We start from the raw sequence: 21,450 nt of genomic DNA on the forward strand, positions 1-21,450 counted from the left end.
CCCCTTTGTTCTGTCTTTCGTTTCCTACAGTCTCCAAGACTCCCCTGCGCAGGCAGATCATCTCGGCGACCGAAAATCTTGGCGACCGTCCCCAACTACCTTCGGCCACCTCGCGCCGCGCACATTCTTTCGGAACGGCTGAAATCGTAGGCACCGTTAACGAAATTTACCTAATTTTCTCCACCAGGCAACCTTCACTCTTAGCAGATAAGTACATAGTCGTCTAGCTGCTATTTGGGAAGTTTCTTTAAAATACCAAATTAGAAATGAGAACAGTCGACCAAATTAAATCACAGAACAAAAATAGATGAAATGCTGGGATACTTTGTGCAACCATTTCAACGTGGATTGAAATCGTGCAGCAAAGTTCGGAGAAGATAATCCATTTCCTCCGACTTGGTTCGTTCAAAATGCAACACAGAGGATAGCCACAGCAACTCAATCAAAGGATAGCTATAATATGTACGTACGACTGCAGCTGAACTGGCCCGTAAATTGGTCGCGAAATGGCGGTAACCGTCAGCCGGAGAATCGGAGATCGGTTTAGAATCGGGCACAAGTCCGGGCACACAAATTTCACGGAGCGGATTGCCGACGCGTTCGATATCCGTCAGCGTCGCGGCGCGACGTTCACCGGAGCTGAACGTTGATCCAACTTCGTACCGTCTTAGATATCCATAGCCCCCAACAACCACTTAAATCTTCCAGCCGGTGCACGGCGGATTCGTGGCTCGAATAGAGTAGGTAATTGACCAAGATTCTCTCTCATAGATCTCCGTTAGGGGATGGCCCGCATTATGTGTACTACAGAGAGCGACGGCGTAGTCGTCGTCGTCTGCGTTCAGGTTCGTCGAGGAGCCTTCTTGTGTGTGCCTCGGTGTGAAAGTGTCCGATCGGTGTGGTGGGCTAGTGGCCTCCAGAGTGCACTAGCGACGGGGTAATTACGAGCAGCGCGCCCCGTCTCCGCCGCCGACGATGCAGATCTATGATCGCAATGGATGGCCCGCCGAGAGCGACGGGGAGCAAGAGAGACCAAGGGAAAATGGAGCGAGAGGAACGGACCATCGAAAACTATCGTCGAGAAAGAGAGCCAGGAGATCCGCGAGAAAGCGCAGAGGAGAGCCGAGGGGTAAGGAGGGCTTTGCTGGAAGAAGAATGGTTCGGGGGATGGAAATTCACCGGCTTTCGAGCACCGGGAGGAGACAGAAGACTTTATTAACGTCCGAAGAAGGAAGGAGTGTCCCTGGAAGACGAAGGACTCGTGAAGTGAATCGCGGATCGCCATGTAGGTCTGTGCTACCTTCGCAGTCGTCCTCCCCCGTTTCGCTACTCCCGGACTCATTTCCACCCTAATTCGGGGGAATCGTTCACGGTTGGACGCTCCGTGAGTCACTATCCCGGGAGCCCTTTCTTTGCGCGCGACAGTCGGTATTAAACGTGTAGTATCTAAAAGCCGGTGATACCGAAACGAATTAGTCTGAAGCGAATATACCGCGCGGCGAGGGTGGAACCGCTCCTGGCAATATGCTAACACTTCACCTGCCCGGGGTCGCGTTAATTGGCTTCATAAATTCTTAAAGAAATGTTCTGTTTGAGGGACCTGTGCAATTGAGATAATTCTGTCGATAAAACAGCGGGAGCTATTACTGTGGAAATAAAAATTCATTCGTGGAGAAGTGAATATTATAAAGATGTAAGCTTGAATGGCCGTAGACAGCGGATTTATGCATTTATAATTTATTTTTAGAAATGAGTGACTCGAATGGAGAATTGTAAAAACATTCAAAAGATTTAAAGATACTGTTGTGCTATCTTCAATTCGTTAAGATTAAGAAGAGATGTAACAAATACATATAGTTTTTATTTTACATAAAATTCCGCAGTCTGATTATTGGACAAGGGTATATCACACTATCCTCTTCAATTAAGAAAAGATGTAGAAAATATATACAGGTTTCATTTTACATAAAATTCCGCAGTCTGATTATTGGACAAGGGTATATCACACTATCCTCTTCAATTAAGAAAAGATGTAGAAAATATATACAGGTTTCATTTTACATAAAATTCCGCAGTCTGATTATTGGACAAGGGTATATCACACTATCCTCTTCAATTAAGAAAAGATGTAGAAAATATATACAGGTTTCATTTTACATAAAATTCCGCAGTCTGATTATTGGACAAGGGTATATCACACTATCCTATTCAATTAAGAAAAGATGTAGAAAATATATACAGGTTTCATTTTACATAAAATTCCGCAGTCTGATTATTGGACAAGGGTATATCACACTCTCCTCTTCAATTAAGAAAAGACGTAGAAAATATATACAGTTTTTATTTTACATAAAATCCCTCTTCGATTAAAAATCGTTTTCAAAACAAGAATCGCTAAACCTTTCGAACCTGTTTTTTAACCTGTTTACACCGGTAATTGAGAATATACAATCAAAATGGATGCCGATCGGAAACGATCTTTTATTAAATAACCGCTGGCTGATAAAGTGTCGAGGAAATTGGAAATACGGTGCACAAAGGGGCGAGAGTAATAGGATAGGGGTAGAGGCGAGGCGCAGCAAGAACACTGAAAGGAAATATGCAAATTTCGATGAGTACACGCAATCGTGAGCATTCGTTGCCTTGAGTGTAACTGGTTCGTGATGGAACGCGTGTATCGTTGGTAATTTTACTCACGGAACGCGCATCCGGTGACGGTACGGTACCCATGGAGTCGGTGTGCGCGCGGGTACAACTTCGAGAGACTCGTCTGTGTATCGAAATACGATTTTCCCCGCGGCACCGATGGGACCCGTGAACTGCGAAGTGTAAAGGATTATCGGCGCCACGGGCATGTAATTCTATCACGCGAAGCGTAGATTAACGAGACCGATGCGATCCATACCGGTGAAAGAAATTGAAAAAGGATCAACGCCGGAGATCCACGCGGGAGAAGTCGCCGAACGATCGGAATCGACGACGACCAGGTATGTATGTACGTACATGTCGCGATCCAACACGAAAAAATAAAGCGTCTTCGCGTAATGGAACGCAGCGATGAATTTACGTTTCGATTCAATGGCGTCGCCGCCCCTCGGACAGGAATGACAGGGACCCGTTGTTAGTCTGCAGACTCGCCGTGACATGAATTCAACAGCGTGGAAAATCTTGCCTGTAAATTACGCAATCGCAACAACGATGCTCGGAAATGTTTCTCGTCGACCGGTACCCTCGTTAGTCGCGTGCATTAATAACACGACAAAGCGCCGAACCAACGGCAAAATGTCCCGATGATTTTTCTTTTTCCCGATTTTTTAATTAATTACACACCGGTGTCTTTCCAATCGCGTGCACGAAATGCGCGCAGGGCGAGGGGGTGAAGGTAATTGCGCAACATAATACGACAGAAACCCGCGGAGCCCCGGTTATAATTAATTGACGTAATATTGTATTGATTACCATAATTCGCGGGTACGTAAATTTCGAGCGCAATTGTTGCGATTCGTTCGTATATAAATTGCGAAAACGGAGGACCTCGGCCGCGAAATACGCGGAACGGGTACAATTAAGAAAATTGATATGCCACGCAGGGTGTCCCACCGTAATAAATGTCCGCGAGTATCGCCGAATCGTCGCGGAATATTAAGAACGGCGTTACGAGTGTGTTCCAGCACACCAAGATGGACATTACGTAAAAGTTTTCATTAAGAACCTCCGCTCGGTGCGTTCAACGAAGTGACATTGAGACGACTCGAACAACTCGACTCTAATTAAAAGATATCACACCGAAACAACGTTCTGCGCGTGTGGCGTTCGATAAACTCTCGAGACTGTTCTCTGTCGCGGCCAGCACAGAAAACGATCTCGGCCTTCGATTAATTCGCGATGAGACAGTGAACCAGTTGAAACAATAATAAAGATCGCCGGTCGGCTTCGATACAGGTTCGACGAGACGTAAAAACCGGCACGAGAACCGCGTTTTCTACGGCGTGGACGTCAAACGGATCGCTATAATAATCGAACCCTAGTGAAACCCGTTCGAGCGTCTCGACCAAAAAAAAAAACGGTCGATTGTGAACCGGGGAAAGGCAATTATGTCCTTGCGCCGAGAACGAGTGCTAGAGGAAGAGGAACAATAAATTCTAAACCGACTTCCATCGAGGCTGGTCTGCTGTGACAAACGAGGAAGTACCAGACTGGAAGAAAGGCCAGAGTCACGACTTTCAGCGTGGCGTGGCACGCTGCAGATACACCTTGCTCGTCACGCCGCAGCCAGAGAGAGAGAGAGAGAGAGAGAGAGAGAGAGAGAGAGAGAGAGAGAGAGAGAGAGAGAGAACAGCGACACTAGCTCGTTGTTCTTTACGGTCCTCCTTTTTCTTCCGATTTCCTTTTTGCCGGCGCGGCGCGCACGCCGTCAGGAACTTAGGCGACGCTGGCCGAGAGCCGGCTAACGACCTAACGGGGCCAATTTATCGGATGCAACTGGGCCGCGATGACTCATCACCCTCCCCCGGGACAGTTAAAAGTCAAATTACTAGGCTCGACCATCGAAATTGACCTTTCGCGATAATTGAATCCTCCGTCTCGGGAAATTAGAGAGCCGCCGATGTCGCTTCAAGAATCAGCACTTGGCCCGGCTACTTTCGGCACCGAACGTACGTCTCTTTCGTTCGACTAACTGAAATTCGCACGGAGGCCGCCAGGATAGAGACGTCCAGCCCCAGACATCAGAATTAACACTCGCACTCTGCTGGAGTAATTGCCGCGTTCGGATCTTGTGGATTAAATTGGATCAAAGTCGCTGGTTCCCTCGTGAAAAATGTTATGTGAAGGAACGACTTACTTCTGGGCCGAATTAGTTTCAACGGTGCGGTATAATTCTTGGGGTTCAACGAATTGAATGAGAAACCTTCGAGAGCAACGAGATTCTTCTGCCCTTCTTAACCCTCAAATGCTAGTTCCTCGGAAGACGATCCATCACATTTGAATCTTCCGAAAAATTCCGTGAAAGTCTATCAAAATACCTCGAAGTATGCGGAGTAGGACTAGAAAATCCAAACGTTCAAACGAATGCAATTTCCCAGCGAAAAGGAGAGTACAGAAAATTTTGCTGGGCTCTCGAAAGACCTCAGAGTACGATTGGGCAACAGTAGTACAGTGTTTTCTCGATATATGTCCACAACACGGGCCTACCCAGGGACAAATATCGGCTAGAAGATACCATTCTTTGATACACTGCCGATACCATAGAAAAGTACAGAAAAGCTCGAGTGGCCTCGGTCGCCGAGGAGTGTAAACATCGTGGCCCCTCACTTAGTATACCCCGCGACAGTGGGGATAGTTCTCGGACTTCTATCGGCGAGATAGTCGGGACATATATCAAGAAAAGACTGTATTCTCGGAAATCACAAGTGAAGACAGTGAAACACAAGATTCTATAGAGCGTGATACAGTTTCTGGTATCGAGTCTAATGCTACACGAAATAAAATTGGTTTTAGCGTCCGTACTCTTCGAGTTCGCGCATGGAAACGGTGCGCAAACAGAATCTAATTGAGGGGCATTGTGACACTAGATTGCTATAGAACACCGTTCGATGCTTCCCCGCGGATGACACACTTCGACATTACAAGTAACACGCGACATTACAAGGCCAGTGAAAAGTTGCACGTGTCGCGTAACCAGCGGCGCATCCCGCCATCCATCCCCCAGCGATCGAGATAAATAGAAGGGTTAAAAGAGCGAGAGAAACACCGGTTTCGGCCCGTGAAAGGCAATCCTTCGCCGCGTGCAGAGCTCTAAATTATGCCAGGCATATTTTGCGATCCGCCGTGGAACGCGGCAGCCGGTTGATCGATTTTCTGTCGGAAAAATGATACTGATATACGAGGCCCAGTCGATTCCAATTCCCGTGGGGGTCTAGTCGCGAAGAATATAACAGTGCACTGATCTGTAAGTCTGCCGGCATGATGTTCCTTTTTGCCGACTGCAACACGCGTGCACACACACACATACACGTTCGCGCACGTGTAGCCTCATGTACCGGGTGTGCATTCACGTGAACGATGCACGCGACCCTGTCACGAGAAAAACGCCCATTCTGCTCGCACCAAGACAACTTCTTCAAAAGGGAAAGAGCGAATTGCTCACGCAAACTCTACGCGCGTTCTACGTCGAATTAGGCGCGATTAACGGTCATTACTCGGTTGTACTAATTAACGGACAGTGGCTCTCCGCGAGCGGCCTCTCGTAATTGCCCCATCCTGCCCGGTTTTCCAACGGGTTGACCTTTCGCCGAACGACAATTAAGGCGATAGGTGACCTCGTGCGCTATCTACCCGGCTCGATGCATCGAAGAGTCGTATCTCTTTAAGATTGAAGCTTTCAGACGAGGTCAATTGAAAATATAGTTTGAACACGTTTATGTTTTGAATATTTTTTGATAAAAGAAATTTCATAAACGAAGCGAAATCGCTTCAAAAAAAAATAAAAACGGTTGTTAGGTAAACTAATATCTCTTTCCAAAATTGAACGATGATCTAAGTAACACGCAGACCCACAACAACAACCGAGGGTGCATAATCGAAATAAAACGATCGTAGAATTTCGTTACACCTTCGCAGCGAACGTGTCGTTACGAGAAACGTTCCCAGTGTTGGAGTCGAAGAATGGAAAGGCGCGGTTCTTTCCTTCGCAAGTCATGATTGCGAGACATTAGAAACAATCCTCCAATTCAGATGCAATCTCCTCGTGATCGGCTAGTTGCAGCCACGGCCTCGTCTCGTCTGCCACGTGAGAAACACAACGATGCATTCCGTCTGCTAATCAACCCTCGAGTTATTCGGCGACCTTGCCGATCAAATGCCGCCGCGCGTGGTGCCGGGTGGAATAGATTTCGTGCGGGTCGCGCGGGTAGGTACACACAACAGTCGCGTCGCGTCGCGTCGCGTCGCGTCGCGTCGCGTTGACGTGAATGGATTCAATTGGAAGCTATGCGTCGACGACGGCTACATCGACGAGCGAAGGCCAACCGGCGCGGCGCGAACCCGTGCCGGTCGGACCAGCTTCCAAGCTAACCCGCCGGCTCCCGAAGTTCGCGAGAACAATAAGTCGACCCGGTTTCCAGGAAGAATAAATTCCACGGTGATAAGCGGCGAACGCGTATAGATTCGTCATAGAGATTTGTCGCGGACGCACGCTCGGGAAACGTATTTCCCGGCATTACGCGAAGCCGGGTCTCGAAGCCGCGGTTTTGCTCGTTTCTCTCTTTCTCCGAGACTTATTCGAGGGCGAGGCGCGACTGGCGAATTCATGGGGAAAGCTGCCCATAACGGTTACATGGTTTACGCTGACGTGCAACACGCGCGTGCCTCTGCTCCACACATTTCAGGGAATGACGTGCGCAAAAGCCGCCGTAAAGTCTTGCGTACCAGATCTAGATAACGATACACACGTGCACGCGCGCGCGGTGTCGCCGATTCGGCGAAGTCGATTTTCGCGACTAGACCGACGACCATTTCCGAATCGCTCCTCGAACCGGGTTTTTAAATTCGTTACGACGTTAACGAATTAATAACGCTGCCGCGACGCGGAGGGACGGTCGATTTTCGAACGAGCGCGCGATCGTATCCGCGGGAATATTAATATTTGCCCGGCTCGAATGGGCATAGAAAAACTGCGGGCACGTCGTAAAAAGGAAACGGCGAGTATAAATTCTATTTGCATTGCAGATTACATAAACGATACGTATCTCGCTCGATGCATTCCCGATACGCGTCGCGGCCAGGGAAAAGCCGAACACCACCGAAACGCCCGTAGATGTTTTGGTGTCCAATATACGATCAATTATATATTTAATGTCTCAATTTATATTTTTCCACGCAATTCCGATCGGGGATATTGGCGTTGCGAGGGTGGCCGAGCCACGTGTAACGGCTCGACAATAATTAATTCGTTCGCGTCTCGCCGCCGATAAACTTGATGCAACGCCGCGCCGGTCTCGCGGGACCGACAAAAATCGTTCCGCGATCGTGTAAAGAACGCGACCGGCTGATCAAAATCCAATTAAAAGTCAATAACGAGCTCTCTCGCGCCTGGTAATACCGCCGCCGCCGGTTATCTGATAATGATTATGCGCGTCGCCGAGGCAATCGCCGGACCGGGCGGGACCGGAGCGCGAATTGAAAAGATTCGCGGGGCGTCCATAAAATCAAGACGGTATATCAAGCAAATCCCCTGATCGAACGGAAAACTTGGCAAATTGCCTGTGTGCGCACCACCACCGGCACACCGGCACTGGCCGCGCGCGCGGTTCTAACCGTTTCGCGATCGCATTCGCAACAAGGGTACCCGACTCGGCACCGTACCGTTGCGAAAACCATCGTCCGCTTATAATTAACTCGGAATTCTTTCGCAGAATTCACGGTTTCACGACAGGCGTAATTGGATCGTTCAGCAAGAACCGTTCACGTGCTACCAGCAGACTAATTAATTTCGCTGGTGAACGGACAACGTTGCCTCGAAGACAACTCGAGGAAGTTCAACACACATTGTAAAATCCAGTGAAATTTGTCATCCGCGTTAACCCCCTAAGCGATCCGCAAAAGTTAAGAAAGTGGTCCAAATAGCCGATACCATTTGTAAATAATAGATTTCTATTTTTAAAAAGAACAAGTGAAACATGCCCTACAAAATTTTGAGTTAATTCCAAAGTTTTAAATTCGAACTACAGTCTTTCCTCGATATATGTCGCAAATACCTGGCTGATAAAAGTCGCAGAACTATCCCCACCACGAAGCTCGAGAGGCCGCGGACGCCGAGGAGTGTGAGGTCGCGTGAATCAAAGTATCTCCTGGACGATATATGTCGCTGGCAAGACTATATTTCATTTCGCCCGACGATCTAAATTCGAATGACGAAAATAATATAATCTGTATTGCTTCCTTTTGTATCCTTTTTTATGAAGGGTTAAAAATAGTCCAGTTTGGCGTCCGAAACCCATGACGCCTCTGAGACGACGTTTTAAGAAAAGAGGATAAAAATGAATTTCGGTGACCTAGTATACCACGTTTGGCAAATATCTACTAAATAAAACAAATTCGAAGAAACTATGATAAAATAAAATTCTAGCGTAACAAATATTGTTAAGTATAATTAAACAGTGTCGAATAATTCACCGCACTGGACACACATCTGCCGTGAAAGCAGATATTTCGAACAATTCCAGGTCAGCTCTGTTTTTTTAAACAGGACTTTATATTCTTCTTTATACGTTAATTGACGTGCTTTATGTCCTGTTTAAAAATGTATCAAGATACGTGCATCAGCAATTGATTAAATTCAAATATACTTTCGTTGCAACATCGTGGCTGTTTTCACAGTTGTGCAAACGCATCGAGACGATTTCGATTAGCGCATCACAAATTGCACAAATTGAATTCCCATTGACGGCCGCTGCCGAATTAACACTACCATCTGGCTGGTTGAAGGAATGATAAAATTGCGTGAAGCTAATAAGATAAACACGTTCCCGTACCAGTTGGCTCGTTCGTCGGTCGAAGAAATGCGGAAAAATACCAATTTCAGCGTCTTGAACCATTTTCCTGGTAAAGACATTTCAGCTTCGAGATAAGGTAGGGAAAACATCATGCGAAGCTCATTTTCGACAACAAACCCGGTCTCTATTAGCATTCGCGCTTGGTTTAGCACGCGAGGGAGTCGAGTTAAGTGGATAACCCTGCATAGTTTTTCAAGACGGTGTTGCGACGCGAACCGCAAGCCCGGCCCGCAGTCTCGTAAACGCGAGTGCAATATTTAAAAATTAAAACTGTTTTTTTTTTCTTCCCTGTTATCCAACACCCAATAATGTGTACACACAGCGTTTCCTTGCAATTTCTATAATGATCGCATGCGGCCTTTCTGAATAGTTAACAACGATACACTGTGGAAACTGTCACGCGACGATACCTTGAAGCGTGTAGAAGAACCAAGAACTATGTCGGCATGATGTTAGAGACTCGGAGCTATGTATAGTAGCGGACATAGTGTGAACGTCCTGCGGTGATGTTTGAAAAGGTTGTTATGTACGTTTCCGTAAATAAACCTGCTCGATCCAATAGAAACTAAACGACTATGTGGAAATAGTAATCACCGTAAAAATATATGATACATGCTGATGCTGTACAGGATGATTCGGCGGGCAAATGTTGCGCGCAAATTCATGCAGATCAAGCTCCGTTTTTAGGCATGGAAAATAGATTTTCCGCGTTCCTGCGCTTTCCCTCTTCGCGAGACACTTCAAAGTTCCGCGGAGAGATACACAATTAACTCGGTTATTTTGGTTCGATGAGTGCATGTAAATTGTTGAAGAACCGTTTAACCGTAACTATTTAGATTTAGATTATTCGCTCATGTTATGGAATATTTTAATACATATTATCATTTCTGAGAGCTACAACTAACAAAACGAGTGGACAGCTTCGTCTCGCAGCGAATAAGTAATCAATTATTTTGAAATCTAAAACAAACTTTGTACTAAATTCGAGTTTTTATTTCTTAATTTATTATATTTTCTCCATCATTATCAAGGACAGTTTGCCATCTTTCCTGCAAATTTTCAATGTTTCCTCTTCAACGATCGGTACAGAACTAAAGGCAAAACAAATTCTTTGCAAATAATTGATTACTTATGGGTACCCCTAATAATTTGAAAACAGAACTGAAGTCACGATGTCGTTGATCTTTGTCTTCTAGTGCTTTTAGAATTTTCCTCTTGAACGACGTCTATTTCGAATAATAAAAACAAAACTCGGTGAGAACCAATTGGTTTTGTAACTCCCCTTGCAGCATCAGTGGACAATATATTTTAGATAGCAAATGTATTGCTACGCGTCTCCAACGGTTAAGAGACAGTGTCGTCGAGAGGAACAAGCTGTACCATTATCTTTCGCACGTTTCGGTCCGGTATTATTTCTCCCGGACGTTTCAGCGGCACATTCCGCGCAACAATATTTCTTCTTTTACGGAATAACGAGGCCGCCATCCGAGAAATAATACCTGGAAGGTGTAGCACAGTTCTAATGGTTCCGCCGTGCCGGCAAGACCCGAGAGCCGGATCGACGGGCTATCGTCGAGAGCTGCGTACAATGAATTCGATTGCGTAACCATCGGGAGGGAAAGTTGCGGAGCGTGCGAGCGTTCGGTTCGCGTGCACTTTACGAGGTCCCTTTCCGTGACCATGTGCTCTTTAGGGATAGGGTCAATATCCTCCTTTCATCTGTTTAGCCAGGTGCAATTAAGCCTTACGCGAATGTCCGTCGATTAGCCGAGGGCCGCGCGTAACATTTGACGCTCTCTCCGGGAGTTCTCCCTGGTGTTCTTTGACCAACCGCCGCACACCGCCACCGCATCGGCCGCCCCTGATCGATTAAGCAGCCAATTTGCTTCCGTTGGTTCTACTCATTTACCTTTCGCGAGCAGCACCGTATCGCGGCCGAATCGAAATCTGCTAAGTGTGTCATGCACGAAACTTCCACCGCCGTCGCTCGTCGAATTCGGAAACTACAGTGGTTCCCTTCTCTCTTCGAGCACAACTGGAGCCACGACTCGGGGACTAAAGCGCTGGCAACAGCCTTTGTCATCGCCCGTCTGTTTGTGCACTTACGCGACTTGCGGCACGACGGAAACGGTAATCACATTTTTACGACATTCCTGTCGCAAAGTTCGTTAGCCGTCGTTAACGCGACGAAACACGACCGTACCGAATTCTATAGAATGAAAATGACGAACCACCTACTACTTAGTCTCAAGTGATATGGATGAAACGTAAGAACGTTATGCTGTACAAAACTGCAGAGAGCCTGTAAACACTGTAGAACCTCGATTATCCGCGATGATCAATGGAACATAATTTTGTTCGAATAATACAACAATTAGTGTCAGTGTTGAATAAAATCACCATTGTGCGATAAACCATGTGGCATATGGATTGGTTTAAATCGACCTATTTCTTTGTGGAGAGTATTCAGATAATAAATAATTCAGAGATATGTTAGAAGATAAAATGGGCAGAAAACTATTCTTGAATGTTCCTATAGAAATTCCTAATGGCAAGTGTTCAATTCACTGTTTTGGTTTTTCTAGGACAAATATTCCAAATTGTCGCTTTCAGATCGTTACCGATCGCGACGATTCGGATTCAATGAAAGCAATGAGGTGCTAGTCACGAGGAATTATCGCGCGGGATGATGTACGAAGCATTCAGAAATTCGAAACGGTGTTTCATAAACTCGTTTCGTTAATAGCGTGAACGCAACGCGTCCATTCCGCTAACGCGTTCGGCCGGCTCGCGCGCCCCGGCGCGTAACATTTATAATCGAGATAAAAACGTATCGCTGGGCCCGGTACTTTCTAGCCGCGCGTTTTAACTTTCCTGGTAAACTGGACGTGTCGCTTTGATAAATCTTCAGCAATGAACTTTTCCGCGTGAATCATCGTTCCAACCGCGGCGGGCACCGTCGCGCGTCGTTCCGTGCGAAGATATGCCCGGTGCATCGACGGTGAAATCGTCAAGCGCGGGAGGGACGTTGACCCGCCCGCAACGCGAACAGAGAGGCGTATCATCGTGAATCTCGATTTTCATTAATTACGTGCGACTGCACACCGTCCGACACGGTGCTCCGCGTATTTTCCTCGCGGCAGGACGCTCAGGACCGCTTTAGAAAACGCTCGACCGCGAATCCCGCCGCGCAAAATACAGGATATGCCACACGCGGTGCGGTGCGGTGCGCGCGTGTGCACAACGCGAGATGGAACATCGCGATCGAACACTGCATGTGGAACAATGCAATTCGTATAAACTACTAATGCCTTCATTATGACACTATCATGCGCAACCATCCAATCATGCGTTTATCGTGAGTGCGTGTAGACGCATCAGCGGCGCGCGATCGATGATGAGCTTATCGCGTTGAAGCATCGTGAAAACTCAATTAACCCGATTCTATGCAATCAACAGCGGATCTTCGATTTTCGCTCTTATTTGCTCGCCGCTTGCTTGGAAAATTCATATAAATCCACGTCCGATTAATTTTATGCGTTCGTGCGTCGTTCAGCTGCGACTTGAACTTTTCAATTTTACTTTGTTACTTTGGGTGTGTTGCGACCCGAGGATCGGGCAAAGTACTATACGTTCGAATCACCCGATTATGATATCGCATCTAAAAGATGGTAGGGCGTCACATGCATCTTCCGATTAGAATTGAACTCTTGGAAATTATGCAACTGACTGATCCGTTGAAAAAGCGCCGTCTCCCTGGATTTTGAACAAGCCCTTTGACTTTGACTAAGCCCTTTGTTCCCGGGCACATATCTCCGGAAGGGTCAAAAGTCGTGGACGGAAAATCCCCGTACGTAGTAGGTTAAATATTTTATGAAAATGCCTAAAAGAAGTTAAAGCGAAGAGATAATTACGATTTTTATATCAACGCGTCGATGGTTTACGTATTCTTAGAAAACTGGAAATCGAGTTTCACGTTATTACATAAAATATTCTACGAATTGTTTGCAACATGCTGAGAAGTCGAACAGCCGTCGAGAAAAGGACGAAATGGTATTTTAACCTGCCTGGTATTTGAGGGTCCTCGAGGATTTAGAGGAACAGTTAATTGCAGACGACGGAGAAGATTTAGATGCAGAAGGCCTCCAGTTTTCGATCCAGCGTCGGGGCAACGGTTGCACGTAACAGAGCATAAGGAAATACGGGGCAACCCTCATGTTTTAATTAGGCAGGATTAAGGGGTAGAGGCAGAGTCTCGGCCGAAGGGTAGAAAAGAAAGAACGTGGCGAGGGACCGCCTTGATTCAACGTAATTTGAAGAGTTTAGGCAGCGGACGCGGACCGAAAATAGGCACCGAAACCTGTTCCAGGAGAACCTGTTGGTCGTCATAGACGTATATATAGTTCCAGTCGCGCCTACACGGCGGTAGTGTGTGCGTGTACACGCACACGTGTGCGGCTGCCACAGGGAACGCACCTGCCACGTAACTTTTCTTCGCAGGACGACGCTTCACCTTCTTTCCGCCGCATCCAAATGACCGTTGGCCCCGCACGACTTTGATCGCCTGCCTTTATGGCTGTTTCGACCCTTCGACATGGGTCGACGGCACCGGTCGAGCCCTGCCTTTGGCCCACGGTGCCTTTGTTAGGCCGGAGAACACATTTGCCGAAGGAGAACCGCGTCAACGACCGAAAGAGTAGGTCGCACTTGCGACGCGACACGTTACGCGAGCTTACGCAAGCCTTCCTCGATTCGTCTACTATCGATTCGTTCAACGCTTATATGCAAATACCAACACGCTCAAGACATTTGCCGGAATTTAAGGGTTTGCTGCAACGAGAAGCCAGCAGCTCCACGTTTTACACAATTCTTGTTACATATCCTCTATGAATCATCACTCGTCGAGCAAGTTTCTTCTCAGTCACAATTACTAAAACATCTTTGCAGAATAAAAAATTTTTCTGCGCTTGGTGCAAGAAACAGGAGCCACTCGAAAATTCCTTTCCTTCTTGAACGATTTTAGTAGGTCGAAAGTAATATCTTTGTATACTACGTTGAAGCACAGGTCTTTAATTGCATTTTGTTGATTCACTCGAATTACTCGAAAGTGGCGCGACCTCCTTATTGCAGCACACTCTGCGATTTTCGAGAACTCGTCTAAACTTGACACAAAAATAAAAATAAAAAAATTGCTTCTATGAACGTAAAAGCTGGAGTAAAGTGACGGCATTCGTATTATTGGAATCTTATTAAGAATTACCCAAGCCAATTGGAAGATGCTGAAGTTAAATGAAAACGTATGTTCTTTCTAAATCATCCTAAAAAGGCGAAAATAATATAAAAGAATTTCCTTCGATTCTTCTATCTTCTTTTCAGTTTTGTATTTGACCTATTCATTTTTACCGTAAATGCATAAAATCCGCAGTGTACTTATAACGTGAAGTACAATACGTACTGTGCATTCAAAATCAATGAAAACTTTTGCAAGTTGACATAGGGAACGGATGACCGTCAACGATTTCGACGAGATGAGAATTATAAGCGACAGTAACCGTGGCGTGACCAACGAGGATTGAAGAAGATTAGAATTATCGGAAGACATGGTTGAGTGACGATACTTGTGGCTCACCGCGTCCATATTGCACAAGTAACACGTAAGCGAGCGTTCCTCGGGACACGAATCAGAAGATGAATCATTTTTCTGACTGCACCCATATGTGTCGACTGAATTGCATTTTGTGTGGATTCTCGAACAGTTTTAGAGCAATGAACCAGCAAGCCTAGCCTGTAAATCCTGAACCGTGAAGTATCTGATTAATATCTGCGACAGTACGTGAAACCGTTAACTATGCTTCTCTATGTGTCCAAGCATGAGTCACCGAGGTCTCAGCTAGATATAGTCGTCACATCCTGTCGATGCAACTGCAAGATGCTCCTATTCGTCACTGTTCACCGATTAGTAGGACTTCTGAAAAGTTTCCTTATTCAAACGAATTCAACTTGACACTCTCCCTCGACGATTATTAATAGCGCGCGGAACGCAAAACAGGAACACGTATCATCTTTCTGGTTATTTCCATGGGAAGCACCCCAACAGTCTGCAACAGTTGCACATGCGAAAACATAGCGGGAAATACGAAAGTTTCGACTGTTATTGGCGCGTGATTAATCCCGAGCTTTTACATTGTTGGCCGATTGTCGTTCGCGGGGAGCTTTGAAGCGCCGAACGAGGGTCGCTCGACCTCTTTTTCGTAGTCGATCTACCGTTAAAAAAAGTAAACAACCGATGTCGCCGAGACGTTTATAGGCGGTCGCCGAACTCGGGGGAGCGACGCTTCAATCGAGAAATAAATGAGAGAAACGAAGTGCGCGCGGAATGCGTAATAACTGCAAGGACACGCGCGTAGCGAGCGCGCATTCTCCACCGGGTTGTGCGCGCGGTCTTTCGAGTTGCATCCAGTAGCGTAACAATCGTGTTTCGTAACGTTCTGTTTAATACGTTGACGTTGCATAATTAGCATTCTCCTAAAACAAATTTCACCGCGTAACAGCGCCACGATCGATCGTGTTTGCCATCAATTAATTCAACGAGCCCCGGACCGGCAGCCGTGCTCAATGAGCGTGTGCTTTAACTTTTACTCGGGATCGCATTATCGTCCCGGCGTCGACACGCTGATAACTACACGTCTTCTTTTCGAACACCGAGGATAAGTTTATTTTAAATCTTATCGCGGCGACGGATCGCGCACAGTTTTTCCTGACGTACCACCGCGACAGCGCTACGTCATCGATAAAGCGTTCGACCTCGAATAAAAATCATTGCGCGTTCCGAGACTTAATAGCCGTCACGATCACTTTATATCTTTTGCGGATCCATTCGCTGCGCGAGGTTATTAAATTTCATACGGCGACGCGTATTCCAGTAACCCTATTCGGAGTCGCATGGGTTTATTCTCTCGATAAAATCTCTTCCTTTCAACTCGACAATTTTCATCTGGGCAACCTGCAGGATTGATAGGAGTCTCTGACCGACCGTAGGTCGTACATTAACCATACTATTGGTGTACGTGGGCTACAAAACTGGATTATTTAGACGCTAAAGCGACCTCTCGTATACCTCGCGTCCACTACGCGCAAACGAATGTTGATTTAAGACCGAAATCTGAACCCTGGTTTCGTATAAGACCATCTCAGAGCTTCTGCAGACTAGGACCATTGCCAACTATCCAAATTTCAGGAGCTTCTCCAATTTAGAGACCAAGAAAACGCCAATTTCTTACATTTTTTGCAAGTGGAACTCTCTGCCATTCTAGATACGACTGAAACTAGAATCATGTCAACGTAACAAAAATTATTATGTTTGTCGGTCCGGCAACGTTAAAAAACATAGCGATAACTGCGACATTTGGTTGTTATTGCTATGCGACATCGGGGCATTCTATTTTAAAAGACATGACTCATTGAGTCATCGATTTTGCGTGAATACAAGAGTTGCGGAGTAAGCAAAAAATCTCAAGTATGTCTCTCACGGCCGTTAAAAGACGGTGAGTAAAATGACTTAATAATGCTTTTATAACATAACGCTTTATAGTTAAAGGTTCAGCTCACCAGAAAAAAATTATCCTAAATTACGGTGCCAACCTGAAGACCACTTCGGTTACAATGAAATCCATTTTCTCGGATAAGTTTCGAGCCAGCACAAGTTTGTATGCAGAAATTTTAATTGAAACAAGTGGCGGGTGAGACAGGTCGATAATTGTCGATTCCAGGAATCGCAGCAGTGCGCTAAGTAGGTCGAAAAACGTGACTCACGAACGAAGTCACGCGACCGAATTCCCATCGATTCGATTCGTCCGGGCGGAGGTAAACACGACGCGGAAACGTTGGAAATTTTTGGAGAAACATAGTCGCGGGAATGAACGTTTCGCGAATGTATGTTCTCGGAACGGCAACGACGAACGGTGAAACTCGTCTTCGCCATTCACACCCACAGCCTGTTCAGCGAAGATTGCGAGTCCAGTTGCGAATTGTACGGGTACCGTCGTTGGGAGGTGCATTGCTTGCAATTCGCAGCGTTGCACCGACGCATGTACTATCTTTAGCGATTCCGATTGCGTCACATTATCCATCGACCTTTCTTTACAGCCCAAGGTAAGCACGAGCCGAGAGACCAAGTCGCACAGAGCGAGAGGCATTTCGTGTAAATGCGACCTTAAACTTTCCGTGTACGCGAGGCGTTTCCGTCGCTGCGTTCCACGAGATGCAGCGCACGTGGGCAAGATTAGGATTTCTCTCGCGAAATAATGTTCACCTTGACTGTCTGCTAGCAGGGTAGTTAATTCTCCGTGGGTTTTCGCCTGAAACCGGACAACCCCTCTCAACAACGCTGGAAGATACCGTTCCGCCATTTTCTATACAAATCGAAACTTTCGACTGAATTTTCCCCCGCCCCGTCACGGCGATAATGAAGCTTCCACGGGGGATAATTATGATACAACGGGACACTGATTAGTACACGGGCTTGGCCGGTGCTCGTTTCGTTCATTAAGTTGTATTGATCATTATTTAATTGAAACTTTCTCGTATTTATCGGTTTACGATACAGGAAGCGGCGCGTGCACCGCGGCAAAGTTACGCGGAAGTTCGCCGAAGAAGGAAAAGAAAGGATTACAAGGAGTTAGCGGCGTTACTTCGATAAAACGAGCTGCATCCATTCCAATTATGTAATGCGAAACGAGCGATATCCTTGAATCGCGGCAGGAAGAAATTGCGAAGAACAGCCGGAGCAATAAACAGTCTAAATGTTTCAGTCGTCCTGTTTGCGATGAACAAAAGCCGGCGGGGGAGATGCCGAGCATTATTCCTAACTTTAGATCGATGAATAACGGTACGCTCGTTTCGTATCTACTTTCAGGCAAGGTAACCGTTCCGTTTTACATTATAACCAACAGAAAGGGGAAAATACTACAACGGTGGGAACGAGGCTAGAATTGAAATAGTATCCGACTACTTTACAGAAAAATTATAAGCCATCGTCCTAGCCCCTATTGTTGTCGAAGTAGGCTAACAAACTCCGCCCGAGTTTTAAAAGAAACAAAGTTGCTACGTTAAGAGCGTATTAAAATGTTGAGGAGGAAATATAATCCAAGAAGCTCCTAAAGTTTACGGCTGTTACATTTTATATTAAAAACTGCCGTTTCTTTTATATTAAATATTAAACAGATATCGTTTAGTGCCCCTAACGTTTTCGAAACGGGCGTTGAAGAGAGTCATATTTTTTTAAACAGGTACTGAAATAAGTTATTTCATTTTTTTTCTTTTTAGTACCAATTTCTATGTTAATTATTAGATCCGAGACTCTAAGTCTTCGTATTGCTAGTCCGAGCCGTGACGTTATTCGAGCAATGAGGATTCAAAACGGTGTGCCATTTTTCAAAGGAGAAGTAAGCGAAGTTTGAAGTCTCAGTTCCAAGTGGAAACCCGGTTATTGGCATAAGAGTTAATACTCGTTGAGGGCACTTTAGAAGTTATTGACGATCACCGACAATGGCTTCTGTCTGAATACCGCCAGCACGTATAAGAATTAATTATGACAATCGTGTAAACGTTAATTACATTAGCAAACCGCAATGCACAATGTAGTTGTTTATGATCGTTTCCATTTGTTTCACGAGTTCTTTGGCGATCGTAGTCGATAAGATTATAGCGATGAGTTAATTAAGCTATCTTTCCGTTGCCTATCTTCTCATAAAATTTAATAAACACGCGTTATTATATTATTTTTTCATTTCAACTTATCCCTGAACCAGGTGAAAAAAAGCACCGGTATTGTTTTTACGAAACGTAATACTGATATAATATCAAGCAGTAAAAACTGCAGTGCTTCCTGTTTCTGAGATAGCGGAGCATATGTTGACTCAAGTGTAGTTCAACAAATCACCTTCGCCAAATACGTAATAAATATTCAAAAATAGAAACTTCAGTATAGTTACAACGAATAAGAATTTAAAAAACGTGATGATACAATTAATAAATTTTGTGGCAATACCGCGGAAAACATTTTAGGTTAGGATTCCAGCGAGTCGTATAACAGTCGAACAGAAACAAGCGAAAACGAATTGCACAGTTACAGTGAGAAATCAACGACTCAAAACCCAAAACCACCGCCATAATGGCTAAACTGTGACGACACCGTGCCATTATTTCTGATTGTACGGATGAATGGTGTGCATCAATTGTACCATTAACATAAAAAGAAAACAATCTACATATATTTATCGCGTTAGAAAACAAATCATTATCGGGATAGCCAATCAGCCCTTATTACGACAGAATCGTTCACAGGTTGTCAACTTCCCGATCGAATAATTTTATTTTCCGAATCCCCGTTTCAGAAAGGTAATTCCACCGATAACGTATCAGTTAGAATACTTCCGTGAAAATAATTGGCTTTTGACTTTCGAAGTCGCTCGGGTGTCATCCGTGCCACAATTAAGACGACCATGATCTCCCATTTGCTTGACCTTAGCAGTGGCCGCACGAATTGCCGCGTCAGTGATGATCGTCATGGCGGAACGGTCGGGCACCGGACGCGAAACGTTGGTTTCTCTCGGATTCTCTCGAAGAAAACGAAAAAGAAAGAAAAAGAAAACAACGGTCCGAGAGCCGGTCGCAATTCGTTTGATCACGCCGGCGCAAGTTGGTCGCAGTCTGTCTTGTTTGACCGATCGACCGTGATTTCGACCGGGGATTAGCCCGCGTCCGTGATCGGTCAAATCGCAGTTACCGTTCCCCGCATCTCTACGTATCGATCCGTCATAATTTTCGCCGGCGGAGAACACGGTCTCTCGCCCGGCGGCTGGTTCGAAACTTCATCGATCCGAGATACCAGTTCTCGTGGAAACGCCGTTGAAGGTTACGCCGCGCCGTGAACATTCGATCGCGTGCCGCAACGTTTTCATCGTTTCTTTTCCCGCCTTTCAACGACTACGGCCGGTTTCGAAACGGACACGGACACGGACCGAACCGTTCGATAGATCGATCGAACGCCGAGCATCGTTGCAACATTCTTAACCCGACGTGTCACCATCGGTTTCATGCCCGACGACGCCGTATCGTACCGGACTCGATAGAAAAAGAAAGTACGGATGTTACTTCGATCGCACCTTTAACAGCCGCAGAACACAACAGCCCGATGAGGCAGACCCAGGCGATCGTCATCTTGAGGTGGCTCGTCGAATTCGTGCACATCACAAAAAAAAACCCACTGTTGTCTAACTTCCTTTCTTGTTTTTTGGCGGCGAAGAAACTGATGCTCTCTCTCTCTCTTTCTCGTGGCGTGGGAACCGCGCGCTTTCGGGAAACGGACGGAGCACAGAACTCGTCGCCGAGGAAACGTGGCGGATACACGAGGACGATGCAAAACTCGTTCGGCGAGATCTTCCGGACAGACTTTATACGAACGTCAATTCGAATGTAGAAAGTGTTCCGACTCGACGCGAGGGACAACCAGATAGCTCGGCGCGTGAATACCGTCTGCCGCGCGCTTTGCTTTCAGCCCGCTTCGTGAGACATCGGCAAGAGCCGAGATCGCCCGAACGCTCCGATCCCCCGATAGCGCCGTTTGATATCGTTCACGGTGTACCTACTTTCGTGCCCAATCTACGTGCACACGCACTTTACCGTATTCCTGGTATTATGTGTTTATTTACTCTCGCACCTTCGCATCCACGGTTTTCTTCTTCTTCGATGCGTTCGCAAGGGCACGCGAGAACGCATGTCCCTTTGTTCCTGTCACCCGTGCATTCTTAACCTGTTAACCGCCCATGGCGACCGTACTCGTCGTTTCTATTTGCCTTTATCATCCGAGTTTCCTTCGAGTCCGTTTATCTTAAGA

At 46.1% G+C, this 21,450-nt stretch overlaps 1 protein-coding gene across 3 annotated transcripts in view; it reads right to left on the reverse strand.

Moving 5' to 3' along the window:
• Fas3 (fasciclin 3) overlaps nt 1–21,106 on the reverse strand; it is a 478,993-nt gene extending 457,887 nt beyond the window's left edge. For all 3 annotated transcript variants that reach the window (XM_076786622.1, XM_076786621.1, XM_076786623.1), the window contains exon 1: nt 20,720–21,106. In XM_076786622.1, coding sequence (XP_076642737.1) covers nt 20,720–20,804 — 85 coding nt within the window. In that variant the 5' untranslated portion in view covers nt 20,805–21,106. The remainder of the gene's footprint in view (nt 1–20,719) is intronic.
• Between the last annotated feature and the right edge of the window lie 344 nt (nt 21,107–21,450).

This window comes from Halictus rubicundus, chromosome 4 (genome assembly GCF_050948215.1).
Source record: "Halictus rubicundus isolate RS-2024b chromosome 4, iyHalRubi1_principal, whole genome shotgun sequence".
Classification (NCBI taxonomy): Eukaryota; Metazoa; Arthropoda; class Insecta; order Hymenoptera; family Halictidae; genus Halictus; species Halictus rubicundus.